General features: G+C 38.8%; 1 protein-coding gene across 6 annotated transcripts in view; it reads left to right on the forward strand.

Moving 5' to 3' along the window:
• Positions 1–23,486, forward strand: part of CABIN1 (calcineurin binding protein 1) — a 118,083-nt gene that overhangs the window by 80,277 nt on the left and 14,320 nt on the right. For all 6 annotated transcript variants that reach the window (XM_055704796.1, XM_055704789.1, XM_055704808.1 and 3 more), the window contains 5 exons: positions 2,662–2,825; positions 4,870–4,966; positions 6,189–6,830; positions 7,306–7,380; positions 21,808–22,099. In XM_055704796.1, coding sequence (XP_055560771.1) covers positions 2,662–2,825; positions 4,870–4,966; positions 6,189–6,830; positions 7,306–7,380; positions 21,808–22,099 — 1,270 coding nt within the window. The remainder of the gene's footprint in view (positions 1–2,661; positions 2,826–4,869; positions 4,967–6,188; positions 6,831–7,305; positions 7,381–21,807; positions 22,100–23,486) is intronic.

A 23,486-nucleotide genomic window follows, 5' to 3' on the forward strand; every position in this document is an offset into this window, starting at 1 on the left:
ACAGCTTATAGATAGGGAAGGAAAAAATCTTGCCTGGTGTGCTTAGTTAAATTTCTCTTTGGGAGAGGTTTGAATAAGACTGTTTCTTTAGTCTTTGACTCAAACTGCAGGCTTAAAAAGAATTCCTCACTCATTAAGTAAATTCTGATAAACTCACTGTAACATCAGTGTTTTGCATATTGCTTAATAAAATCACAGTGGGTGGAATGAAGATTGTTCTGACTCCTGATGGCAGGTTCTTTCTGCTTTTGGCTTGAGGCTGCATGTGAGACAGGCAGGTATGTAACATAGGACAGTAATCTTATTTATTGCTGTTTTGCATTTGTAAAACTGCAAGTCAACACATGAAAAATTGGTGACTTTTCTTTTAAAATCAGGCATTCTTTTGTAATTGCAATGATAAAGTAAACTTAAACACCCCTAATGTGAGTTTTAATTTAAGCTCTTTCAATGTGCCCTGTTGTAGAAAGACACAAGAGCAGCATTTCCTAAAATATGCAACTGTGTTTCTGTCAGATGGACTTTGTCACTTTCAGGCTTTCTGGCTGCAATTAGCATATTCTGTCACTGCAAATGGTTTTACTGCGTTATTGTAATTTCTAGGGTAGCATTAAAATGTGTACACAGGCCATGGGAGAAGGAGCTGCAGAATTATTTTCAACTGATACCAGAAAGTATCTGAAAGCTCCCTCCAAGTAATCTGCCTAATTCAAAGGAGGGATGAGATAATGCTGAGAAAGACCAGGAACCTACACATTGGCTGTCTTCCATTCCTACAATATGCATCTAAGTTGACCATAAATTGTTTTCTGTAGTTAAATTGGCTAAGTAGGCTGTTGCAATGTGGTGCATTATGAGGCATTCAGTTGTTTTAGGATTTGGCAGACACCCAGTTTACATATGTGCAGAGAAGCAAAAAATGCCAGGCCCAGAATGTGTGTGTTTCATCTGTAGCCTGAAAGGAGAGTAATTGTATAGTTGGGGGGAAGAAAAAGACTCTCTATTTAAATGAGGTATGTGCTGTTTGATGGAACTGTTACTTGCAAGATCTGTACATGCTTGAGACCAACTGAGCTGTACGAACAGGTTAAGAGCTTTGCCACCAAGCCGCAGAAGGTACTTGTGGGCGGTGGTAGCTGGGGATAGGAGGAAGCGACGGTTGTGCCTCAGGGGGCAGTCATGGTACGGTTTTAGGTACTTTGTGGAAACGGGAAGCTACAAAAAAAAGTTTGAAAGAAAGCTTCAGAGATCAAAGAGGAAAAATGGCTTTCTCTGTGATCAATAGGGAGTAAGAGTAGAGAGCACGAGGAAAATAAAGACAATTTTGCAGAGCAGTCTGTGTATTGTATTTAGTTGAAGTCATTGTTTCCTATTTAAAGACAGTGATATTTGTGTGTTGTATAGGAACTTGGCAAAAAAACATCCCATGGAATAGAACTGCAGATTTTCTGAAGACGTGTAGGGGGAGGCTCTGTTGTAGACAGGCTGGTTACATATTTGCTTCTTTTGTGGTCAAATGTAATTTAAGATTGCAGTAATAATTTTCTTTGTGTTAAGATCTGAAGGATTTTGCTCACATTGAAAGTAAAGCTAAAAATATCAAAGCAAGACCTTTAAACAAGGATAAAGGAGTAAATATTTGTATATCCTGCTCTCTGAACCGGTTTGGTAAGCAAAATTCATTTTCAGTCAGGTAGTCCTCTCGCTGAGACTATTCTTTCCTGCATTGACACAAAATGGTATACACGACCAGAGGATTTTCCTCTTAAAAGAGCTGCTACAGGAAAAGTTTCAGAACTGACTAAAGTACAAGAGAAAGGTTTCCACTGATGTAACGGCGGTTTTTGTGAATGGTCATAATATAAGTTGCGTACTAACATGCAGGCATAGTAGTATTTGCATTACATTTTTTCAGATATGGTTGACTAGCGTGTTGACAGCATCCATTGGAAAAAAACTCCTTAGACTTACTAGACATTGCAAAATCTGAGCTGACTAACCATAATTAAATTGTATTTTCTATCAGTCTCCAGCCTTATTTCCCAAAGATTCCCTTGTCCTAGAATAGAAATTTAATTAGAAAGCTCAGGATGCATACACAAGTATTTGAATCTGCCACTGGAAAATGGATACTGCTGAGGAATCTGATTCTTCCTATCAGGCTGGTTAGTGCCGTGGTGAACACTGAGGATACAAGGCAGTAACCAAGTTCCTAAGACATTTAGTAACAGATTATTTGAAGATAGACACTTGCGGTGGCTGCACAGCCGTAGCAGCTTTCAGGCCAGGAAATCTTACTTTAAGTTACACCTTGTTTTTTATGGTAGTTGAGCTTTGGCTTAGGAAGGCGTGTTCACAGGCGTTTAAGAAAAATGCACAATATAATTTAGGCTTTGCTTGCCTTTTCCTGGGAATAGTTCAGAAGCACGTTTAGAAGGTGTGCTGTGGCTTATGCAAGCCTCCCTCATTTGCTACTGGCAGGAATCAGTTGACTTTAAATCCAAATCTCCCTGTCTGAAGGACCACAGCGTTTGTCTGTCCATTATTCCCCTGACCCTCAGTGAAGTTCAGTATGCTGTGGAATCTGACCTATTTTTTAAGATTTCTGCCATTTTCAGTTGGATCCCTCTTTAGAGGTTTTCTCTTTTCCTTTCTCTGCAGGGAATCTGGCGAATCCCCGTGGATGAGATTGACCGCCCAGGCAGTTTTGCATCTCATATGAACCGCTCTATTGTCTTACTGCTAAATGTGCTGTCACAGCTAAAGGATTACAACACCTTGCTGAAAGTCTCATCTATGCTTCAGAGGACCCCTGATCAGGGAAAGTATGATGTGTTTATTTTAATCGATTACTTTGTAAAGCTAATGTATTTTGTTCACTCTGTAACTATTTGATTTAAAAATGTTTTTAGCTTAGGATAAAAGTTTAGACAGATTTCCTTGGGAACGTAGTGGAAGGATGGTTGATTTTTCTCAGGATTACAATTCCATAGTAGAGTCTAGAATTTCTCTGCTTTTCTGTTGAAACTCAGAGCAGCCATACAGCTGCCTTAACAGACTTGCAGAGGTTTTCTGTCATGTGAAGGGATTCACTGAGGGAACAGAGCATCATGACTTCTGCACCCCTCTGCTGGCCTCTTGCATAAGAGCTGTGTCCAGTGAGGGAGGTCACGGCCCAGGCGTCCTGCCTTCCTGTAATCCTTGACAGACTGAACAATGGTTATGTGCCTGTTGGCAGCTGATGCTATTTAAAAAGCTTATCCTATTCAGGGGTGAGCTAATTTTAATTGCATTAACCTTATTTAAGGAAAAAGAAGCCGTTTAATGCGAGCTATATACAGGTTCATATCAATGGGAAGACCAAAATAAACATCTAAGGAAAACACTGAAGCAATTGAGGTAAAATTCTAGTAGTTTGCCAAGTGGTAAATGTTGAGATTAGTCTCTGGCAAATGCTTAAGAAATTGAACTGAATGATTGATGGCAGTAAGTTGGAGGCATTGAAGGCTCTTTCATGTGTTTTTGAGTGTGAGTGCGTGTGAATTTGCATAGGTTGTAGTATGTGTGGGAATATGTTGCCACATGTTCAGCAGACTTGAAGCCAAAAATACTTTGACTTTCAGCATATCAGAAGTACTGGACCATAGAAGGTTTAAACTCTGTCCTAAGCAAGCCCACAGCTGTACTAAAAATATTATGTTATTTATAAGTCTAGACTGAATTTAACAAACAAGTAATTTGACATGTTGGATCAGCCAGTGCCAGCCATGGTGAACTACAGTCATTACAGGAACTTATAAATGCAGATATTCTGGGTGTGTCTAGTATATGCCTGTAACAGCCCTGTTTTTAAAAATAGGACGGTTTTTAGCTGAACTTTAGTTATTACTGAACTAATGAGGAGTCAGGTTTTTGTATCTTGTTTAAAAAGCAAACCACAGAATTACCAATTTAATGTAATACTGTAGAGAGAAAATACGTGTATTAAAAATGTTGGCTTTTTTACTGAAATAGTACCCTTCAAAATTATTTACTTTATATTTAGCCCTGTCATTAGAACCAGCCAGTTCTGAGATAGAAATTCAGTTTTCCGTCAAACTCAATTAGGTGGGATGGCTGGCTGGAAATGTTGCCCTTGAAAGTGAACTAAAGCATTGTGTCAGAATACACTGAAGTTACAATGCTCTAGTAAATTAAATGAAGCTATAGAGTGAATAAGTGTTAGATATACAATTTTTTTTTTTTAATAATATTGAATAGGAAAAAAGTATTAGTACATGGGTGTTTTAGCTCTAAAAAACCTAGATTCAAAGGCAACTGATAAGACACACGAGAAAGGATTTGCTGTTGTCCTTAATCTCACATGCATGGTTCATCCAGAACATGAAAATCACCTGACAGTTCAAAGATAACTTTGTGTGACTAGTACTCTTTTTCGAGAAAAGGTTTGAATGAAAAGCTGGTATTTGAGGGGCACAGAAGGCCTGATAAAAGAAAACTGTAATTCTGGTTGTCTGTTTTGCTCTGGGTTTGGTTTTTTGGGGTTTCTTTCTTCATTTCTTGCCTTCCCTCTGTTTGCAGATAGTGCTATCTCTTGCTTCATGCCTGTCACCTTAAATGATTGTGGGGAGGGGAGAAATGGAGGGAAAAATAACTGAAGTGTTGTATTTCAATATGCAACTGTGTATGTTTTGTTTGCTTTCTTCTAACTTGTTTTTTTAGAATCGTTATGTTAGGTTTTTTTGTTGGATGGGTTTGTTTTGGTTTGATTTTTTTTTTTCTTTTTTTTTTAACATCCTCGTTCTTGCTTTTGAAGTCCATTAACCTTTTGGCAGTTGGCTTAATTTCTGTTACCTTACTGTGGCACAGGAAGTACTTGCGTGATGCAGATCGCCAGGTTCTGGCCCAACAAGCCTTTGTGCTTACAGTGAAAGTGTTGGAGGACACTCTCAACGATCTGACACAGGTAAGGCAGCAGTGCATTTAATGGTCATTGGTAATTAAATTTTTCTATGTTCAGTTTACTTATTCCTTAGATCTCCTCGGGCTGAAGGGCTACATTATTATCAGTTGTATCTGATATCTTTTGTTTATATGCAGCTACTGAGAAAACTTTCTTCCAGCATTGTTGTTTTTCCTTATTTGGGAATCTAGTAACAAATATAGTTGTTGAGAATGGATTGCAGGAACTTTGGTTTGGCTGTCCCTCAAATTTCAAATGATGGTAGTAGAACAGCTACATTTTCAGGTGGGAGCTATTGGAAATTTCGTTTTAAAATGAACTAAGATTCCTCTTGCAAAACAAAACTAGGCAACTAGATATACATGCCTAGCCATTTTTAACTGCTAGTCCTTGACAGCACCACACCTGTTATTACATTGAATTGTAATTTAGATTTAATTTTAAAAAGTCATATAGAGACTAAGCAGTTTCTGAGTTAAGATAATTGGAAATTGGAAGTTTATTTGATAAACACTTTTAAGGAAGAACTTGTTCCTAAGGGTTTTTCAAGTTGACAGATTATGAGTTTAACAAATTAAATGAAAACATCCGTAAGAGCACTGGAACTCTGTGTGTATGAAATAGTTTGTTCACAGATCTGGATGAAAGAATTGTATCACTAGCAATTTTTGAAAGAAGAGATGACATACTGAGGTATTGGACCATTACCAAAGTAAAGGTACAAAAATTAAAACCCTGTGGCAGAATTTAGCATACTTCTTGATCTGCTAACTTTCTGAAGAAAGTTAAGTAAGAGCAACCAAAGGGAAGGTTCTTAAATTGGAGGTTGATCTGCAGCTGCCAAACGAAACAGGTTTAGTTTTGATTTCAGTACATTAGAAGAAAATTCTGCACTGTTAAAACCTTGGATTTCATTTAGTTGGATCCCACAGTACACACTGAAGTAGTGCAGGGGAAAAAAACATTGCAGCTTTGGTTCAGCATATGCAGTTGATTTCTCTGTGATGTTTTCACTGATAAAAAAATCTTACTTTAACTGTAAGATTTGTGGCTTGGATTAATTAATATTCAGGAACAAACAAGAATGAATATAGAATAAATGCTTTTTCTTCAGCAGAGACAGTAATGTAAAGGTACTCGTTGTCAGTATTCATGGTGGTCATAGCTGTGCTCAAATGCTTTCTGATTGCAATAATAACAGAAAAGAATGACTTCTTTCACTAAGGTTTCAGAAGATCAGAGTTCCAAGTCTTCTAACCTTCCTTCAGGAAGGATGACAACAGACGTTTCTAATAAAACTAGTGCTGAAGAGGGGAAGGATGTCCTTCCCAAAAAGCCAGTTTTATCAGATGGAGTAGTACATAGTACTGAAAACGGAGTAAAGGAGGTCACACAGGGACAAATTCCCAATGCTATGGACATATTGGAACAAGAGGACAAGAATGACAAGGAAATTAAAGAGCTCCCTAGGCCTGGTTCAGTTGAGCCGATGGATCTTGATGGAAATTCTAATGACCCTGAAAAAATTGATTCTTCATGTAAACGCAGTGAGCCAGACCGTCTTCAGTCTGGCAGGAACTCAAAAGAGAGAGCTCCAGAGAGCCGGACTCCAGAACTTTCTTTGGAAGAGCTAAGTATTAGCTCAAAACATCAGCAGCAGGCAGCTAAAGGAATAGTTCAAGCAGTACCTACAGAAGAACCTGTCCAGAGATCAAGCAGGAAGAGGAAATTACTTGAGGATGTGGAGTCTGGGAAAACACTTCTGCTTGATGCTTATCGAGTATGGCAGCAAGGTCAGAAAGTTATGGCCTATGACCTGGGTAAAATTGAGAAGATCATGTCTGAAACGTACATGCTGATTAAACAGGTAAAGTATTTTACCGTTAGTTGTAATTTCTCTGTGTGACCTCGGACATGCTTATAGAATAACAATAAGTGCTGAACCAAGCAGTATAAAATTGGCCCTATACCTGTTCAAAAGCTGGGGAGATATGTATCTCCCAAAGAACCATTCTCTTGACGAGACCACTACTAGAGGTGGAGGGGAAACCCTCCATGTTTTGGAGGTAAATTTCTGAAATCAGTTAAGAGCTATAATACCAATATTATTGGTATTATTGGAAACCATGAGGTTTGTTCATGCTAAATATTATTTTGTATTAAGAGAGCGTTTTATATCTTTCACTATAGACTCCCAAATAACTTAAGATCACTGTTCTGCCATAGAAGAGCTGCTTCTCCGCCTTATTCTCATGCTTTACCTCCCCATTTCATCTGATTTTAATTAGATTTATAGATGAGCTAAGTAATTGTGACTTCATTAGTTGTGATTCTGTGTTCAGGTGGATGAAGAAGTAGCACTTGAACAGGCAGTCAAGTTTTGCCAGGTGCATATGGGAGCATCAGCACAGAAACAGGTAAGCTCTGTGAAGTCTCTGGCTGCTTGTAACAAGCTTTTATTACTTAGCCTGTACAATCAAGTCTGTCACTGAGTGTTTGCAGCAATTAGAAATATCTACTTTCCTTGTGTTGTTGTCATCTAAGACAAGTTGGGTCACATTAGTGTAGGGAGCTCATCCCTTTTGTTAGGGTCATTGCTATTGTGTATATCAGGCTTGAAGGACAGTTTGCGTGCCCAAAAGCTTGTGGGGAAACCCCCAAACAATCTTAAAATTGAAATATTTATAGCACACTACAGTTTCCTTAATGTTCCCATAATTCCTCAGCACTTCATGGATGGTAATTACTTCTCTCTGATCCCTAAGGGCTAACAACCTCATCAGCTCTTCCCTTCCTAACATTGCACTCTGCTCCAGAGATACCAAATATCTTTTCTCTCAACTTGCATGGCTGAGAAACTGATTTTAACTCTGTTATATTACTCAGTTTATTTTTAGCTTGTAGTTTCTCAGTTTATCCAGTGAACAATTACAGAGCTTTAAAGGGATGGTTATTTATCAGTCCTTAATGTGAAATCAAAGCCAAGAGGAGAACTGGATGAATGACGTGTTTTGTGGCCATTTGTTTTGCCAGCAAACCATCAGTTGAAAGCCCCAGAGTATTTTCTAGGTTTGTACTTTCCATAATTTTTGCCGCCAGCACACAAAGAAGCAGTTACTCAGCACATTTTGACTAGAAGATAAAATATATTTTGAAGAAAAAATCTGTGTTCCTAGTTAATACTGCTCAGAGCTTTGTGAGTGTTTTATGCTATGAAAATGCAGTCTGTGTTATTGATTGCTAGCTCTCAAAAAGTAACTAAAATAGTATTTGTCTAAGAATATTTGAAAAAAAAAATCTGTTGAAGTGCAACTTGGAAGTCTGTTATCTTCGAGTGTTTCACAAGTGGTGGTCTGTATCATGCCTAAGTGTAAACCAGAAAGCATCTCTAAGGTTTTCTGTACAAGAAAGGTATATAACTATATGAATATGTTGAACCATGTTTCAGTACTGATTTAAAGTAGAGCTCTTTCAGAAATGTCTTGAACAAACTTGGTTTACGAGCTGCAGAAAGTTATTCTGGTTTTCTGTAGTTTGTCTCTTCTGTCCCTTGAGTATCTCTTCCATTATTTCATCTTCCCATCATCTCCTGTAATTTCATCTTCCTGTCATGTGCCTTACCCAGCAGAACTGTACATACAAGAAAAGCTACAAGCTATGACTAGTCTAGATATATCCACACACGCATTCGAACTCGCCAGTTACCAGGAAAAAGGTAGTATTGTTGCAGAGAGGGGGAGAATTGCCTGCTTCTCCATCACTTGATTCTTTCCCTTTGCCTAGGCACTAATACCATAACAATGGAAGGACAGTAAAAGTCTGTTCTTCAGAATTTCTCTTCATCTTCCAAATTGGGATGGGGCTTTTCTTCTGTAAAATACACCTATCTCTGCTTTGCAAAAACTTTTGAGGTGGTACATCTCTGATGTTAGCAAGTTAAATATTGTCTTAATGTGGAAAGGATTTGAATACCTATCTCACCTGATTTTCAAAAGAAACACATTTCTTAGAACTCCAGCTAATTCTTCTAGTTTCTGAAGCAAGTCCAGTATCTATCACCAGAACACTGCCTCTATTCTTTAGATCTTTCCAAACTAACCTCAAATAACTCACGTTACCTGATCCTCCCTTCAGTATGTTAATGTACATGAAAAATGCTTCTCAGAACTGAAGTACAACTGTTAGAGATGCTGCTTAGGAGGTAGGAGAACTTACAAAGGTGAACCTTTGCTATATAGAGTTAAGAGGCCTTCCTTTTAGGCTTTTCTGCCTAGTACAGCTGAAGAAATTTAAGGCTGTAGGTCAACTCCTGTAAAAAGGGTTAGTGCTGCCTACTCTGCAGCTTCAGGAAAAGCAGATTTCTTTGTCTTTTGTGGAAAGTTCCAGCTTTTTTTCTGTTTGTTTTCATTGAAGATACGTGCCTTCAAGTGGAGCTTGAACCTTGTGTTTTCACGCATTATTCTCTTGAATCTAGGGATGCTTGTTCTCCTCATCTCATTTTGATGAATATTGTTTTACTGGTGATTATTGCCTTGTCTAGGAGAGTAGAGGGGGTTGAAGCCCTCAGGGCAGACTCTCTTACACAGCATTTATTATAGACAAGATTACCTTCACACTAAATTTTTTCCTGAAATTGTGTTAGTTTTAGTTGTCAGAAGGCATGCCGACCTGTGTTTTTTCCTGTGCTGTGTAGAAAGTCTGAGTCTTGAGTATCCATAAATGTTTCCAGTTATTAATACTGAGATAAAAATGATCTAACAGCGTGTTTAGTTAAAATGTGCATTTGTATAGTGCATCTCCTAGCAGGGTAACAGGACAGGATGTAAGAGTAAAGGGAGTTTTTCTTTATTAGATTTTCTGGAAGTAACTTTCTCCAGTTTGTGCCCCTTGGAAAGTCAGTAGCATGTTTCCATTGAACTGTAGAAATTAACAGAAGTGTCAAAAGAGGTATTCTAGTAGAAGTGTTTTCTTTGATTGTGGTCTGGTATTTAAGATTTTATGGTTTTTTTGTTAAGGAAATCTTGGCAAGTTAAGGCTTTTTAGTTTATCTTGGGGGAAAAAACAGGCAACATCACACTGATTTATGACTTCAAAATAAAAAGAATTTGCTAATAAGCTTCTTTGAAATAAAATTACTGTTTGCTTTTTGGATGTATTCACTCAACAAACTTGCATGGATCAGCCAAGTTCCTTGATGAGCTTTCTTGAAGATTCTGGATATGCGATTGCTATGGCAGTTCTTCCTGCAAAGTCAACACTTACTCAGGCATGTGGCAAAACACTAGAATCATGAAAAACCTGCACACAAACTAATCTTGAAAGTAGATGCAGTAGGTAAGCTACTATATAACTGCACTGGAATTGATGAAATTCCAGTTAAATCACTTGAAATAAAGCATACCTCTTAACACGATGCACTTTGAAGCTTGTAAGCATTCCCTTTTAGGAAGCAGTCCCAGCTAATGAGATTATTACATGCTGCAGTCTCACTTTCGGCTGTTTCTAGCAGAATCTTGTAAGCTGTGTGAAGCTGCCCTGCTGCTCGTATAACACTATGAATTAGTGTGGAGACACAGGAATAGCCGCTCTTGTAGACATCTGTCTGTTTTCAGCATACTGAATCCTGTTTTATTTAAAATGGGCAAGTATTTGCAGTCTGTAAACAAATTATGTAATGTATAGAGCTGCTGCAGCCCAGAGAAGTGCTTTATTATTGGATAGTTTGAGTAGGTTTACAGGACCTGTGGTTCTTCAGTCACTTATCCCAAGCAATTGACAGTCAAAAAACCCCCTGTGAAGAAAGAGTCCACCTTGATGCATGTCTTTCTCTGTTGGCTGTTGTATTTTACAGTTCCAGGCAGTATATGGTTTCTTTATGGAAGTTTTCACTTACTACTAAAATAAGGAATTATTTGAATTACAGCTTTTCAGCTTTCTTCCAGACCAGTTGGAGTTTTTAACCTAAATATTTAACAACTTAGTTGAAATCTTTTTATACACCTCTTGAGGCTTAAGCAGGAAACAATAGAGCAATCAGTAAATGGAATTTGACAAAGCGGGTTGTTAGATCTCATCACAAAAGTATAACCTTTTTAATAGTTTGGCAGTACTGTGGCCCTTTCACTTGATTTCAGAAGTCCTCTGTAGTCCTCATGACTGTTGCAATGTTAACATGTGTTGAGCTGATGGCACTTTAGCGTCTTCTTCTACAAAGTCAGCTAAATGCATGGGGAAGTGGCTTAGAAGGGTTGGCTCCCAGCCTTGAAGAAGGCAGAAAAAGATGGTGGTACAAAACCTTGCCATGATGAGTTCCTCTGCTTCAGGATAGCTGTTGAAATTGAAGTGTTCTTGTGACATGCTACACATCAACAAAGAAATTAATGTAGATATTCTGTCATGAGATCTTGTATAGGGTGGCAACATAGCCTGCTTGTGCCAAGGATGGAAAATTGTGTTTCAAAAAGGAGTCCTTTATACATGTGACTGCGGTTCACAGTTCAGGTGTTGCTTAACATTTTAACAGGATGCTTAACAGTGTGCTGTGCTTGGACTGTAACACCTTTAACAGAAGGGTGTACCTGTGTGTACTCGGTACAGACTTAGGTAACATGCTATAGCATTAGAGCTCTAGTGTGGTGAGGAACCTTACCAGTTAAAATCAGTTGAGCATCATCTTATCACTTAAACATCTTCTCAAACTTAATTGGATCCAGCTCTTAACTTTCGGGAGTACTTGGTGTTTTTCCACAGCAAACACAGTTTTGCTTTACCAAATCCTGCTTATGGGAGCTTTGAGTTTTTAATGTCTAATTGAGAAGCAGCTGAAGAGCTGAAAGAGTCATTCAAAGAGGTTACCAAAGGGAGACTTGTGAACTTGAAAAACCTACTGGCAAATACAATATAAGTTAATCCATTTATATTACCCAGGGTGTGTGTGTGGGGGGGTGGATTTTAACATCATTAATAATTTGTGCTGTGTTTGTATTTAGCTAGGTTCAGTGTTACTGTAATAAATATTTACTGTTAAACCATAATGGTGAAGTAAAATCTCAGCTTGTAATACTGTCTAATGTGAAAGTGAAATGGCAGGGAAGACTGAAGTGAATGCAGTTTTCTTGTTTTTAATAAAAAGGAAAACCCTTTACGGTGGGTGGGAAGACAGTAGCATAAACAGATGAGATTCCAGTAATTGGTATAAAAATGTATTCAGTGTAAGTTGCTGGGAGATTTCGTTCAGTATTCCAAAATAATAATAATTCTAAAAAGTACTGTATTCATAAGCTTGAGCACACTTTAGTTCAAGATCTAGAGTGGTGATGCAACGTTCTTAAACATCGATATTAATGCTGCTGTTTATCTTTCTTATTGTGTCCTCAAGAGGACAAGGGCAATATTGTCTGGTCAGTTTCCAGTGTTACAGAAGATGGCCCAGTGAACACTTTGCAAATAAATATCATTTTATCTGTTACAACAGTATAATCATCAGCCCTTCAGAGAATGTTGTTTTGCTGCTTGTTGCCTATTTAACTGCTCTTGTTGAAGTTGCCAAGTTGATCATGTGACTAAACTAACATATGCAGAGGATTTGACAAAATAACTTCTCAAATATTTGCATGTTCTAGTACTGCCTATTGACCCTTTAGCCTATTGTACTGTTTTAAAAACAAAGAGGCTGAAGTTTCAGAAACTACTTGAATTTAGTTCAGACTATGGCAGCTTCCAAAGAAGGGTGTATGACCACCAGTAGTGACCCATCAGGAGTGGGGTTGTGACTCCAACAACGTTTAATTGCTCAGGCTAGAATTTAAAGTCATGAAGTGAGTAGTCATGCAATTGGAAAAGATGGGAGAGTGGTAGCCCATCTCACCTGGTGGCCTTTTAGTATCTGAGGGAAGAAAGTAAGTAGTTCTGGTTGTACTTACAGGCTGTGATGGGTGTTAGTTTTCTGATTATTTTTGTTGTTGTCTAAAGTCGTACCTCTAGAAGACATGATAGAGATTCACAGCGTAAGAATGTAGCATAGGTAAATCAGCACTTGAAAGAGAGAACTGCTGCTAGAAGAAGTAAGCCTGCTTCCTCGGTAGCTGCTTCTTCCTCTGCTATGGTGTATGTTCCTTTGTGCTGGCACAAGCATTTGTGTGGCTGTGCAGCCCACTGGACTGGAGAACAGCTCCAGTTGTTCATCCAGAGGAATGAAAGTCATTCCTCCTCTTTTTGTCGTTTTATGCTTAAGTTCTTAAGTGTGAGCAAGGCTTTTGATACACATGTATCAAATGGGCTGAAATAGCTACCCCATAGTGGTCACTGTGTCATTAGTTAAGTTTCTGAAGTTAGAGTAGAGATTAATTCAGTTTGGTCAAGCAGCATTTTGAAGGATGTTTGTTCTTTTCTTTTAATTTTCTCAGTCTGAGAATATTATCAAAAAATTTGCAGAGATCCTGAAAGCAGTCAGCTATGGCTCTGAGTTATAAGATATATTTTCAGTCTTGCCAACTAAGATTTTCATATGAAATTAATGGTCCCTGGAAATGGAATACCAAGGAGGACTTGCTGAAGGAGGATGAAAGATTAAGAAGCAGACTAGTTTGACCTTGAGGTAGCTTTGTGCTTAAATGTGTGTTCCTAAGGACCAAGGAGGGGACGTGCTGGCAGAAGCAGTTGTGAAGCTTCTAGATAATTAGAGAATTTCTAATAAGCCTTTCTACTGACTGCCTAAAATTGGTCATATTTAATTCTTCATTTTATACATAATGATGATGTCTGTGATACTGTTAAGGACATGTCGGCATGGGAAAGTTATTGCAGCACCAGCTATGATGAAGCTTCTTAGTGTGCAGAATATTAATGCATGTGGAGATACTTCAGTCTAAGAAGACATCTGTCTTCTTTTTTTCTTGACTTGCAATTTGAAAGGGTATTTTTATTACTGTGGACTTAATATTGAATGCCTTAATACTAAAATTACGGCTTTCACCAGCATTGAAACTGTCATGACAGGTAGCCTAAAGAGTACAGGTGAAACGTTGTGGTTGTGTGTTAGGGTATACTGTACATCAGCAATCCTGAGAACTGAATTTATATGGAACAGCTTAAAACATTGCAGACGTCAACATTGCACACAGGGCTGTATTTAACATCTCTAAAAATACAAGAGTGTTCAAAGGCAAAGTTCCAAAATGCCACTAAGTCTCTAATCCTGTGTTGTGACCCTTGAGAATAGGGGACTGACTGTAGAAACTCCCAGTAATGGGTAGCGTTGTAGTAGCTGAAATGTCTATTGGCTCCTTATGGTATAGTATATCATCTAAATGTCATGAGAAGGGACTGTTTCAACATTGCTGAGTTATTTAAGACTCACTGCTGCCTTAGCCAAAAAAATCCTTGCTCTGGGACCAACTCCATCCCCAAACAGTGAGGGAGAGAGAAGAAATTTTCAACCACCCTTTCCTGTTCCAGCTGCCAGACCTTGAGCTCTCCCTGCCCTGTTCTGACAGATCAAATCTTCCCTTTCACCCTTGGCTTCACTCGCCTCTTCCAAAGCAACACATACATACATGACCACCTTCTCCCACTGGCTGGTGCCAGCAAGTGCTCTTGTTTCCCTTTCTAAACCTGCAGTCAAAACTCTTCAGCAGCTTTCAGTGTCAGATCTAATTAAACATGATGCTTCATGAAGAAGCTTTCATCAGAATCAAAACAAGAAATTTTTATTATAAACACAAAGGCACAATCAGGTTATGCAAATCAGCCGTGCCTTTCAGACTCCTGGCAGTCTGCCACTGTGATCCCTGATTATTATTTTTTATTATTATTACAGAAGTTTTGCTGCTTTTGTAATATAAAAGCAGGGGGTTTTGAGGAAAGGCACAGTTTTAGTGCTGCTGTTACTGCCCTCCCCTAGTTCCAAAACAGGTAACTGAGCTCTTGTTTTCTTCTTTTACCAGTGTTTGACTCTTTCCAGTGCTGGTGATGAGTAGTCTTAAACCACAGCCTCATAACCGAAGGGTTTTAGGGGATCAGGGCTGATGGGCTTGCTGTACAGGGTCTGCAGCTGGAACTGCACTCAACCTCAGAAGTGTTCAGATTGACTCTGGAGCATCAGTCTAGTGATGTTATGATCTCTATGTTGGACTTTACAGTGAATGTGACATTTTATTTGGAACAGGAAAAATTGTCTTCCGTGAGTGAAGCTAGAGGGCACTTCAGGGGATATTTCCCCTTCTGCTGTGGAATGCAGTCAGCACTGCAGTGACACGGTCTTATAGGCTTTTTTCTTGAAGGAGGAAACTTGAGAGTGACTTGTTTGAACTGCCTTGAATGTCTGAAGCATTTTGTTCTCGAATTCTCACTCTTAAAAAAAAAAAAACCAAAAACACCAAACAACAAATCACCAGGCTGTTCTCTTCAAGTAACAGCTAAAAGCTTTCTGTAAAGGCACTTTGCTGGAGATGGGAGGAGGTAAGTAAAATATTAAAAAATTAGAAAATAATCATCTCTAGTTCTACCTCATGTGTTTTCTCCCCCTTTTTGTTCCACCCACATGCTGCTAATTTTCATCTTTTCTTCCTGCACATCAAGACGTCAGAGACTGCTTACAGAAAAAGTTGTTTTTCCTGAGTTGTCTGTGTGCTTTATTAATGCAGCAAAGATGACAAGAAAGGAGGGGGAAGGAGGAGGTGGGGATAGGGGGACAAAAGGACAAGCTCTTTCATGGTCTCACTCCTACCAAAGGGTGACCGTTTTGTTCACTGTTGCATTTGCCAGTTGCCATGGCATCCCCCTCTCACTCTATCCTGGAGGTGTATTCTTGGTATAATTAACAGCTCTCCTCCTTCTGTCTCCTGCAGAAAGCGATCATTAAGTGAACATGAAGGAAAGAAAAGTCACTTTTTATCTTTTACTTTGTCTGTCAGTGTTTTTCATCCTACTACCTTATCTCTCTTGGTCCAGTAATGGTGGTTTTTTTGTATGGAGGCATTGCTGGAATACGGCTGCCTGTGTAGAGCAGGGCATTAAGCCCCTGCATGCGTTTGTGCATAAACCTTCATTATTTTCTGTATATAGAACTATAATCTTAGGAAATACAAGCTTCTTCAGCATCTGGATCATGGATGTTGGTGCTAGTTCTAATGTACCTTGAAGAAGACTTCCGAATGAGATTTCTTTCAAATGTTGCTGCAGAGAGATTGATAAAAAAGTATAAATAGGCATAGCTTAATTAAAATACAATACTGTACAGGAGTTGGAGCACTGATATTGTGGAATGTGGCCAGCATATTGTGCAGCCAATTTGTGTGACAGGTTCCAGGCTTTGTGGTGTGCGCTGGTATTCCTTTAAAAAGGTGCACCTTTTTGTTAGATGGACTGTGATTTCGATCCCGCTAGGATGCTGAACATGGGAATAATTTTAAAAAAACAACAAGAAGATGTTATGTAACAGTTGCAGTGCCAGCATCTTTCATTAGGAAACTTCTGATGGAAAGACCGTCGCTTTCCCTTTCTATGGAACTTCTGTCACATTTTCCCCACAGCTCCAGAACAGTGACTCATTCCAGCAGCAGTATCAGTAAGGTTGCTGTAGGATTTCTTTGTTTTTCAAAATGCATTTTGAAAACAACAATAAGTATGGTAAAAATAAACCCTTGGTTAGGTTGTCTGATTTATGACTTTGGAGATAGTCTGTGAAGTAACATTTTTCTCATGTTTTATCTTAATGTTCAGGTTCTTTTTGCTGCTGCTGTTGTCTCACTACTGAAGTGCCTCACTGGGAAACTATAGGGAGCTATTTGTTCCACTACCATCTGTGAAAAAATTCTGCATTTTTGCTGCTCGTTTTTTTGGTGGAAAGCTGTCCTGTATTTTTTGTACTACTTTTTACATCAGCTTTGAACATGGGAAGGGTTTGTGTATAGCTTCCATGAAGCTGAATGAACTCTTTGGGAGCATTTTGAAGTAGTCAAGGTTTTAACAAATCAGGAGGCTGATTTTACCAGCTGTATAAGTCAGAAATAGTCAAAATTCATTTCAGCTTTACACAGACTTCATAATAAAGAACATTTTTTCTAAGTATTTTAAAGAAAAGCAAATAAGATAGTGGGTATTTATGGAAGTAATGAACTTTTTCTCACTGTCTATGACAAGTCACTTGGATATTAATAAGCCCTAAACATTTCTTCCATCCACTTTGATAGTGTAGTAGTCAAGACAAAAGTAGTACTACATACTCTTCAGTACCTCATCTCGTTTTTAAAAATCCAGAAGGTAGGCCAGTCTTGACTAGATGAACCTGTAAGTACAATGTAAGATAGCTACAAGGCAGATAAGAGTTTTCATCTTATTTCAGTTATATACACTTGTTCTGTAAGTAGCATCCCCATCAATGTAAGAAAATACTCCTTTCCTCTTGGTGACTAAAGCCCCTTTGTAATAAAGCTACTGTATTTCAAATGCGGTGGTAGTAACAGACGCTCAGCACGGTGAAGTGGATTGGAGAGGGGGAAGCAGAATTTCTAAAGTTTTGACTTAGTGACACAACAAAGTAAAAACTAAAAAAAAAAAAAAAAAAAATCTCCTAATGAGAAACCACATAAAACTCTGGTAAAGAATTGTTACTGCTTCTCAGTTTTGTACTATATGTTTGTGGAAATTAATCTTTATTATGCCTAACTACTGGTGTAGCAATAGAAATAAATGAACATAACATGCTTCTGGCAAAGTCAAGATTTCCTGTAATGAGTTTTTCTGAGTTTATTTCTCAGATGCAATGGTAAAAAGTCTTCTGTTTTGCTGGAGACAGTCACCTGCAGGATGATGAAATATGGCCCTGTAAGTCTTGAGTAGTATACTTAGTGACATTGCCCTGATCTGGATTTTGGGAGTAGCATCAGTTACTGATCCGAGGTGCTGGAATTCTTGCTCATACACTAAAGCCAAAATCTCTTAGATGAGATGATGTGCCTCACTGTGGTGCTCATCTTATAGCTTTCTGCTTACAGCTTTTGGGTGATCTTTCTGGATCCACTGAAACAAATGAAGCAGGTTTAAATCCCTTTTCTTAGGGCCACGTGAATTACAGAATACACAGTAGCCAAGGGTGGTTTTTTTTTAATGCTTTGACTCACATTTTAAAGATAACTTTTTCCTTTTTTTTTCTTCTACCCCTGCCCCCTCTTTTGAGAAAAGAAGGTAATTGAAAGGGATTTTTTCTGCTTTCAAGGTCTCTGTTTCATTGGATTGGAAAGAACCTATTTACAGAAGCCTTAGACAACTCTTCATCAGGTCAAATTTGGAAGGTTCTCTGTAAAGCCATAAATACAAACATCTTCTTTGGCTGCTGTTCTTTGGTATAAGGCTGCACTTCTTGGCTACACATTAGAATTTTTAGTCATGGTTTTACTGAGACAGAAACATCACGTTAGTTTCAGCTTTATTCTTTTGTGCAAATAATATGTTATTCTCTTTACGAGGCACGTTGATTCTCTGCCAAAAAAAAAAAAAAATCTCGCCCAAACCACAGCTTCACCTGGAAGAATGAATTAAAAAAAAAAAACCTGGTTTATTTTTCTTGTCCCTGATATAGCATCTTCATTTTGAGAGAAATTTAAAAGGGATTTGGTTACATCTATATCTACCAATAAGGGTGCTTCAGTCTCAACCTTTGTTCTCTGTGTGCTGAATCATTTGCAACTTGGAAGATGGCCTTTGTCTTCTCAGTGTTTGTCACTGCCTCTGTTGCCTAGTTAAATGCAGTGTTGACCAACCACTAGCTTTCTACGTGGCAGCCAGTTCCCAGTGGCATTCCTCAGACTTATACCAGGGCATAATCCTCTCTTATGCCTTGGATGATGGGATGGAATAAACTCTTAGTGAATTTGAGTGACACCAATTTGGAGGGCACGGTCAGCATGCTGGGCAGCAGAGCTACCTTCCATTCAGAGGAACTTCAGGGCACTGGAGCAGTGCATTGACAGGAGCTCCCTGAAGGCTCAATAAAGAGAAACTGGAAGTCCTGCACCTGGGGCAGAATAGCTGCTGTGCAGCGGAACTCGTTGGGGAACAGCTTTGCCAAAAGTGGTTTGGAGCCCTGGACAAGAGGTTGAACACAACGATGTATCCTTATGGCAGTGAAGTCATAAAGAGCTGGTTTGCTTCATCCTGGAGAGGAGAAGACTAACGGAGGGTGGGGATATGGAATTGCTATCTTGAGCAGAGAGGAAGGAACCAGATGAGGGGCACCACTTTTAAGTTGCAGCAAGAGAAATTTGGATGAAGTGATAGGAAAAAAATGTTCAATGTGAAGGTGGTAAAGCACCAGAACAGGGGCCTGGAGAGGCTGTGGAATCTCTATCCTTGGCAGTATTTGGAACGGGGCTGGACACAGGCCCTCAGTAAGCTGATCTAACTTTGAAGTCAGCTCTGCTGTGAGCGGGAAGTTGGACTAGAGACCTCCAGAGGTCCCTTCCAGCAGGAATTACTCCATGATGTTGTGCTCTTTCTCTCACTAATCATTTTTCTTCTGAGTACCATCCAAATACTGCTGAGTTACTTTCCAAATGTCCTCTTCCTGTCTCTAGAAATAGCTGTGCATTTTTATAGAAACACGGTTCGAGATGCAGATATATTTTTATAAATATGTACCTAACTAGTAGTACCTTCATGTATTTCTGCTGAAAAAAAATTTGGATACAATACAAGCACAGAAATGTCAGGTTCTGCATAAAGTATTATGTAAGTTAATGAAATGCATGGGTGTGAAGGGTTTTCCCTCTAAATCACAGCTGAAAACATTTCCTCTAGTGATCTCACTTCTGGCTTAAGGCTTTCTTCTGCAATTTAATTTCCCTCAAGTTTGTGTGATCCCATTTGTGCATCTTGAGGCCTTTAGTTTTGGGACTGATGCTTTAAACATCAGAAACTTGCTGCTTTCAGAGGCAGGACAGATGTTTTCTGATCCAGTGTGGCAATGGCTGTGAGTACAGCTGCTGTATTTTATTTCTTGTGTGCACATATGTGCTGGTTTCATCTGGGCTAGAGTTAATTTTCTTTTCAGCAGCTGGTACAATGCTGGTTTTGGATTTAGTATGAGAGTAATGTTGATAACACTGGTGGTTTTAGTTGTTGCTAGGTAACGTTTATATTAAGTCAAGGACTTTCTGGTTTCTTGGGCCCTGCCAGTGAGAAGGCTGGAGGGCCACAGGAAATTGTGAGGGGACACAGCCAGGACAGGTGACCCGAACCAGCCAAAGGGGTACTCCATACCATGGGATGTCATGCTCGGTATATAAACTGGGGGAGTTGGCTGGGGGCTGCCGATTGCTGCTGGGGGACTGCCTGGGCATCTGTCAGTGGGTGATGAGCAGCTGTAACGTGCATCACTTACTGTTGTTGGTCTTTTTTCCTTTTGGATTTTACTTCTCTTTCCCCCTCTCTCCTTTTCATTACAATTGTCGTTATTATTATATTTCATTCTGCTTCAGTTATTAAATTGTTCTTATCTCAACCCATGGGTTTTACCTTTTTCCTGATTCTCCTCCCAATCCTACCAGGGGATGGAGGAGTGAGTGAGTGGCTGCCTGGTGCTTAGTTGCCAGTTGGGGTTAAACCATGACAACATAGAATCTGGCAGGTTTTAATCATATGCTTTTTAGAGATTGATTAATCAAGTTCAGGAACTTCAAAAATACATTCCATCAATTATTTAAAAAAAATGTACTCGTGTGCTTTCCACTTTCGAATTTTAAGTATGTATTTTCTCCAGCTGAAATTTACTCTGTTCTCTCAGTGAAATTCTGCTGGCTGGCTGTTCTGGCATTATCATAAATCTTTGGTCATCTAGGACATTAGGGCTCAATTTGATTTTACATTTGACAGAGCAGACGTCTCTATTTCTAGATCAAACACTCATACTCTATCACCATGGTTAAAATGGATTTTTCTTTATAGTAGAGGTATGAGAGGTAGAGGTATGAGCCAGACAGTTAAACAGTTGAGGATTCCATTCAGCCGTATCTTTTATGGTCCAGTTAGTCTCCATTAAATGAAGACTGTAAAGTGTGTGAAATAAATGCATTGTTTATTTCAATTCAAATTCAAAGCAGGATTACTTTATTTGATTACTGATAAAAATTATAGAGAAGATACTTGTTTTATGGGTACTTTTGTTCCCTTCTTTAGTGACTTTATGTCACACTTCTACCTTTTGTCCATATAATCAATAACACTGCATTAAATTCTTAGCTCTGGCTTTGGAGTAGAGCATTGCTTTTGGTGCTGCTGTTACTTCTGCAAAGGCAACGGATCTTCCAGAGCATTGTTCCAAGTTGGACACCATTGTTCCTTAGTTCTGCAGTTACTGGGAAGTTTAGGCTGATCACTTATTTTGCAAGCAAATACATTTTTCTGTTTTCTCCATTTCTTCCTTCAACATCCACGAAGAATAATTTCTTAATAATTTGTGAATTCTTTTAAAGCACTGCAGATCTGTTTGTTCAGGTCAAGGGTTTGTCAACATTTTAAAATGAGAGGTGTTTCTGTTCATAGGAGCTTGTAATTCACACTTAATAACAGAGTTCAGGAAAGTATGTTAAGTTGTGAGGGATTTGTTAAATAAAGCATTGTAAATCTGAATATGAATAAATGTTCAAGTGCTAGTTTGATAAATAGTAAAGGACAGAAAAATAATCCATAAAGGAATAGTGGTTGATTTTATATTCACTGTGAAGAGTGCTTTCTGTCTATAAAAAGCTGGGCAGCTTGCAGTTGTCACTGAGGCAGGTAGCATATGTGGAATTACTGACACGTGTTTTTTTTTACTGTCTCTCTCTGCCCTTTTTTGTTTTATGTAGTCCACAGGAGAAGCACCCACAACCCCAAAGCATACAAAGGAAAACAGAGAGAGTTTCTTCCCAGTGACGCCAGCCGCAATGCATCCTACTCCAGTGAATCCAGACACTGTGACTTCTGAAAATCTCCTGAGACTGAATGATCTGCATTCCAAATCCAAACCAGCCTCCTCTTCTTCATCATCCTCCTCCTCAGCATCTTCAGTACCTACATCCCAGGAGTCACACAGGGACACTGAGCACCTCCGGAGTCAAAATGCAGAGACTGCTCCCAGCATGAGTGATCTTGCACGTGGTAAGTCACAGGGAGGCAGAATGGTTTGGTCCTCTCTGATCAGTTTGCCAAGGCCACATGGTGAGTCAGTGTCAGAGTTCTGATTCTGTCCCATTTTCTGATCACTAGACCACATTCAAAAGGCTACACAGAGATTTTTGTCTTGGTCCTCAATTGGACACATCTATGTAATTAATATTTATTTAATTACTAGGATAGATTAAAAGAATGACCGCTGTCTGTGTGACTTGCATGTGAAATCACGGAACAGCAGCCTAAAAGTAGTCATATGTTTTAAACAGAGAATTTGAGTGTCTAGTGCATTAAACCCCCTGACATTTGTTTTATTTTCTTAAAAGAGGTGAGGATCTAGTTCTTTAAAATACCTGAAATCTTTAAAAAGAGTTCAAAGTGATTGCCATTGAAATAAACTGGTGGACAGCCTGCGTCTGACTCACAAGTGCCTGATTAACATAATTAGATGCATAGCTATTACTGCCCTGTATATGTCTGTGGAGATCTATAACACTGTGAAAATTCCAAGCTTCCACATGGTTCATAAAGTCAGTGTATCATCACTATTATTTTTCACATTGGAGAAAATAAGTATCTGGCAGGACTGGAATGTTGGGAACATATTGTTTATAGTCCTAGTATGGTGGTTTATAGAGTATACAGTATACTATATGGAGTATAGAAAAGGATTGAAGTTACAGAACAAATGTTATTTATTCTATAGCAGGGTCCCGTGATGTGATTAGGACTGTTACGTACCTGGTCCTGTACACTTTGTCTAGATGAGGAAAGAATTAAATGAGAATGTTGTCTTTTTATTTACTGCTGTCATGATGGGCTGGCTTGTTAACAGTATCAAAATCACTGTGCAGGGCAGTACTGATCCACTTTGGGGAATAAAGTAAGATTAGACCTAATTTCAGACTTGCCTTGGGTACCTGAAAGAGATGGTTGTACTCATTTGTGGGACACTGTGTGTGTTAAGGTGACAGAGCACCTGCCATAGCCTGTACTTTCTTGCAACCTTAGCAGGAACACTGTCTGAAAAAGCATCTGCTGCTGCTTGTGCTCACTCCATCTGTTCCCAAGCTTGGGCCCTAACACTACTCACAAAATGCCATAGACAAATTCATAGGAGCCCAGATAAATTTATGAATGAACCATATACAAAACAGGTATTGTGGAAAGGGACAGATTGAGGATACAGGGGAAATAGTGACTGTGAGATCACCAGATCTGTGAGACTTAATGGTGCATAATGTTAATTAGTAATGAATAGACTGATCTGGTATGGATGTTTTGTCTGGTATTGCAACTTTCTGAAATTTGTATCTGTATACTTCTGTTATTTTATTTCTATCCATATGTAATCAGCCTTGGCATCTGAATGCAC

The sequence above is a fragment of the Falco cherrug genome, chromosome 1 (genome assembly GCF_023634085.1).
Source record: "Falco cherrug isolate bFalChe1 chromosome 1, bFalChe1.pri, whole genome shotgun sequence".
Classification (NCBI taxonomy): domain Eukaryota; kingdom Metazoa; phylum Chordata; class Aves; order Falconiformes; family Falconidae; genus Falco; species Falco cherrug.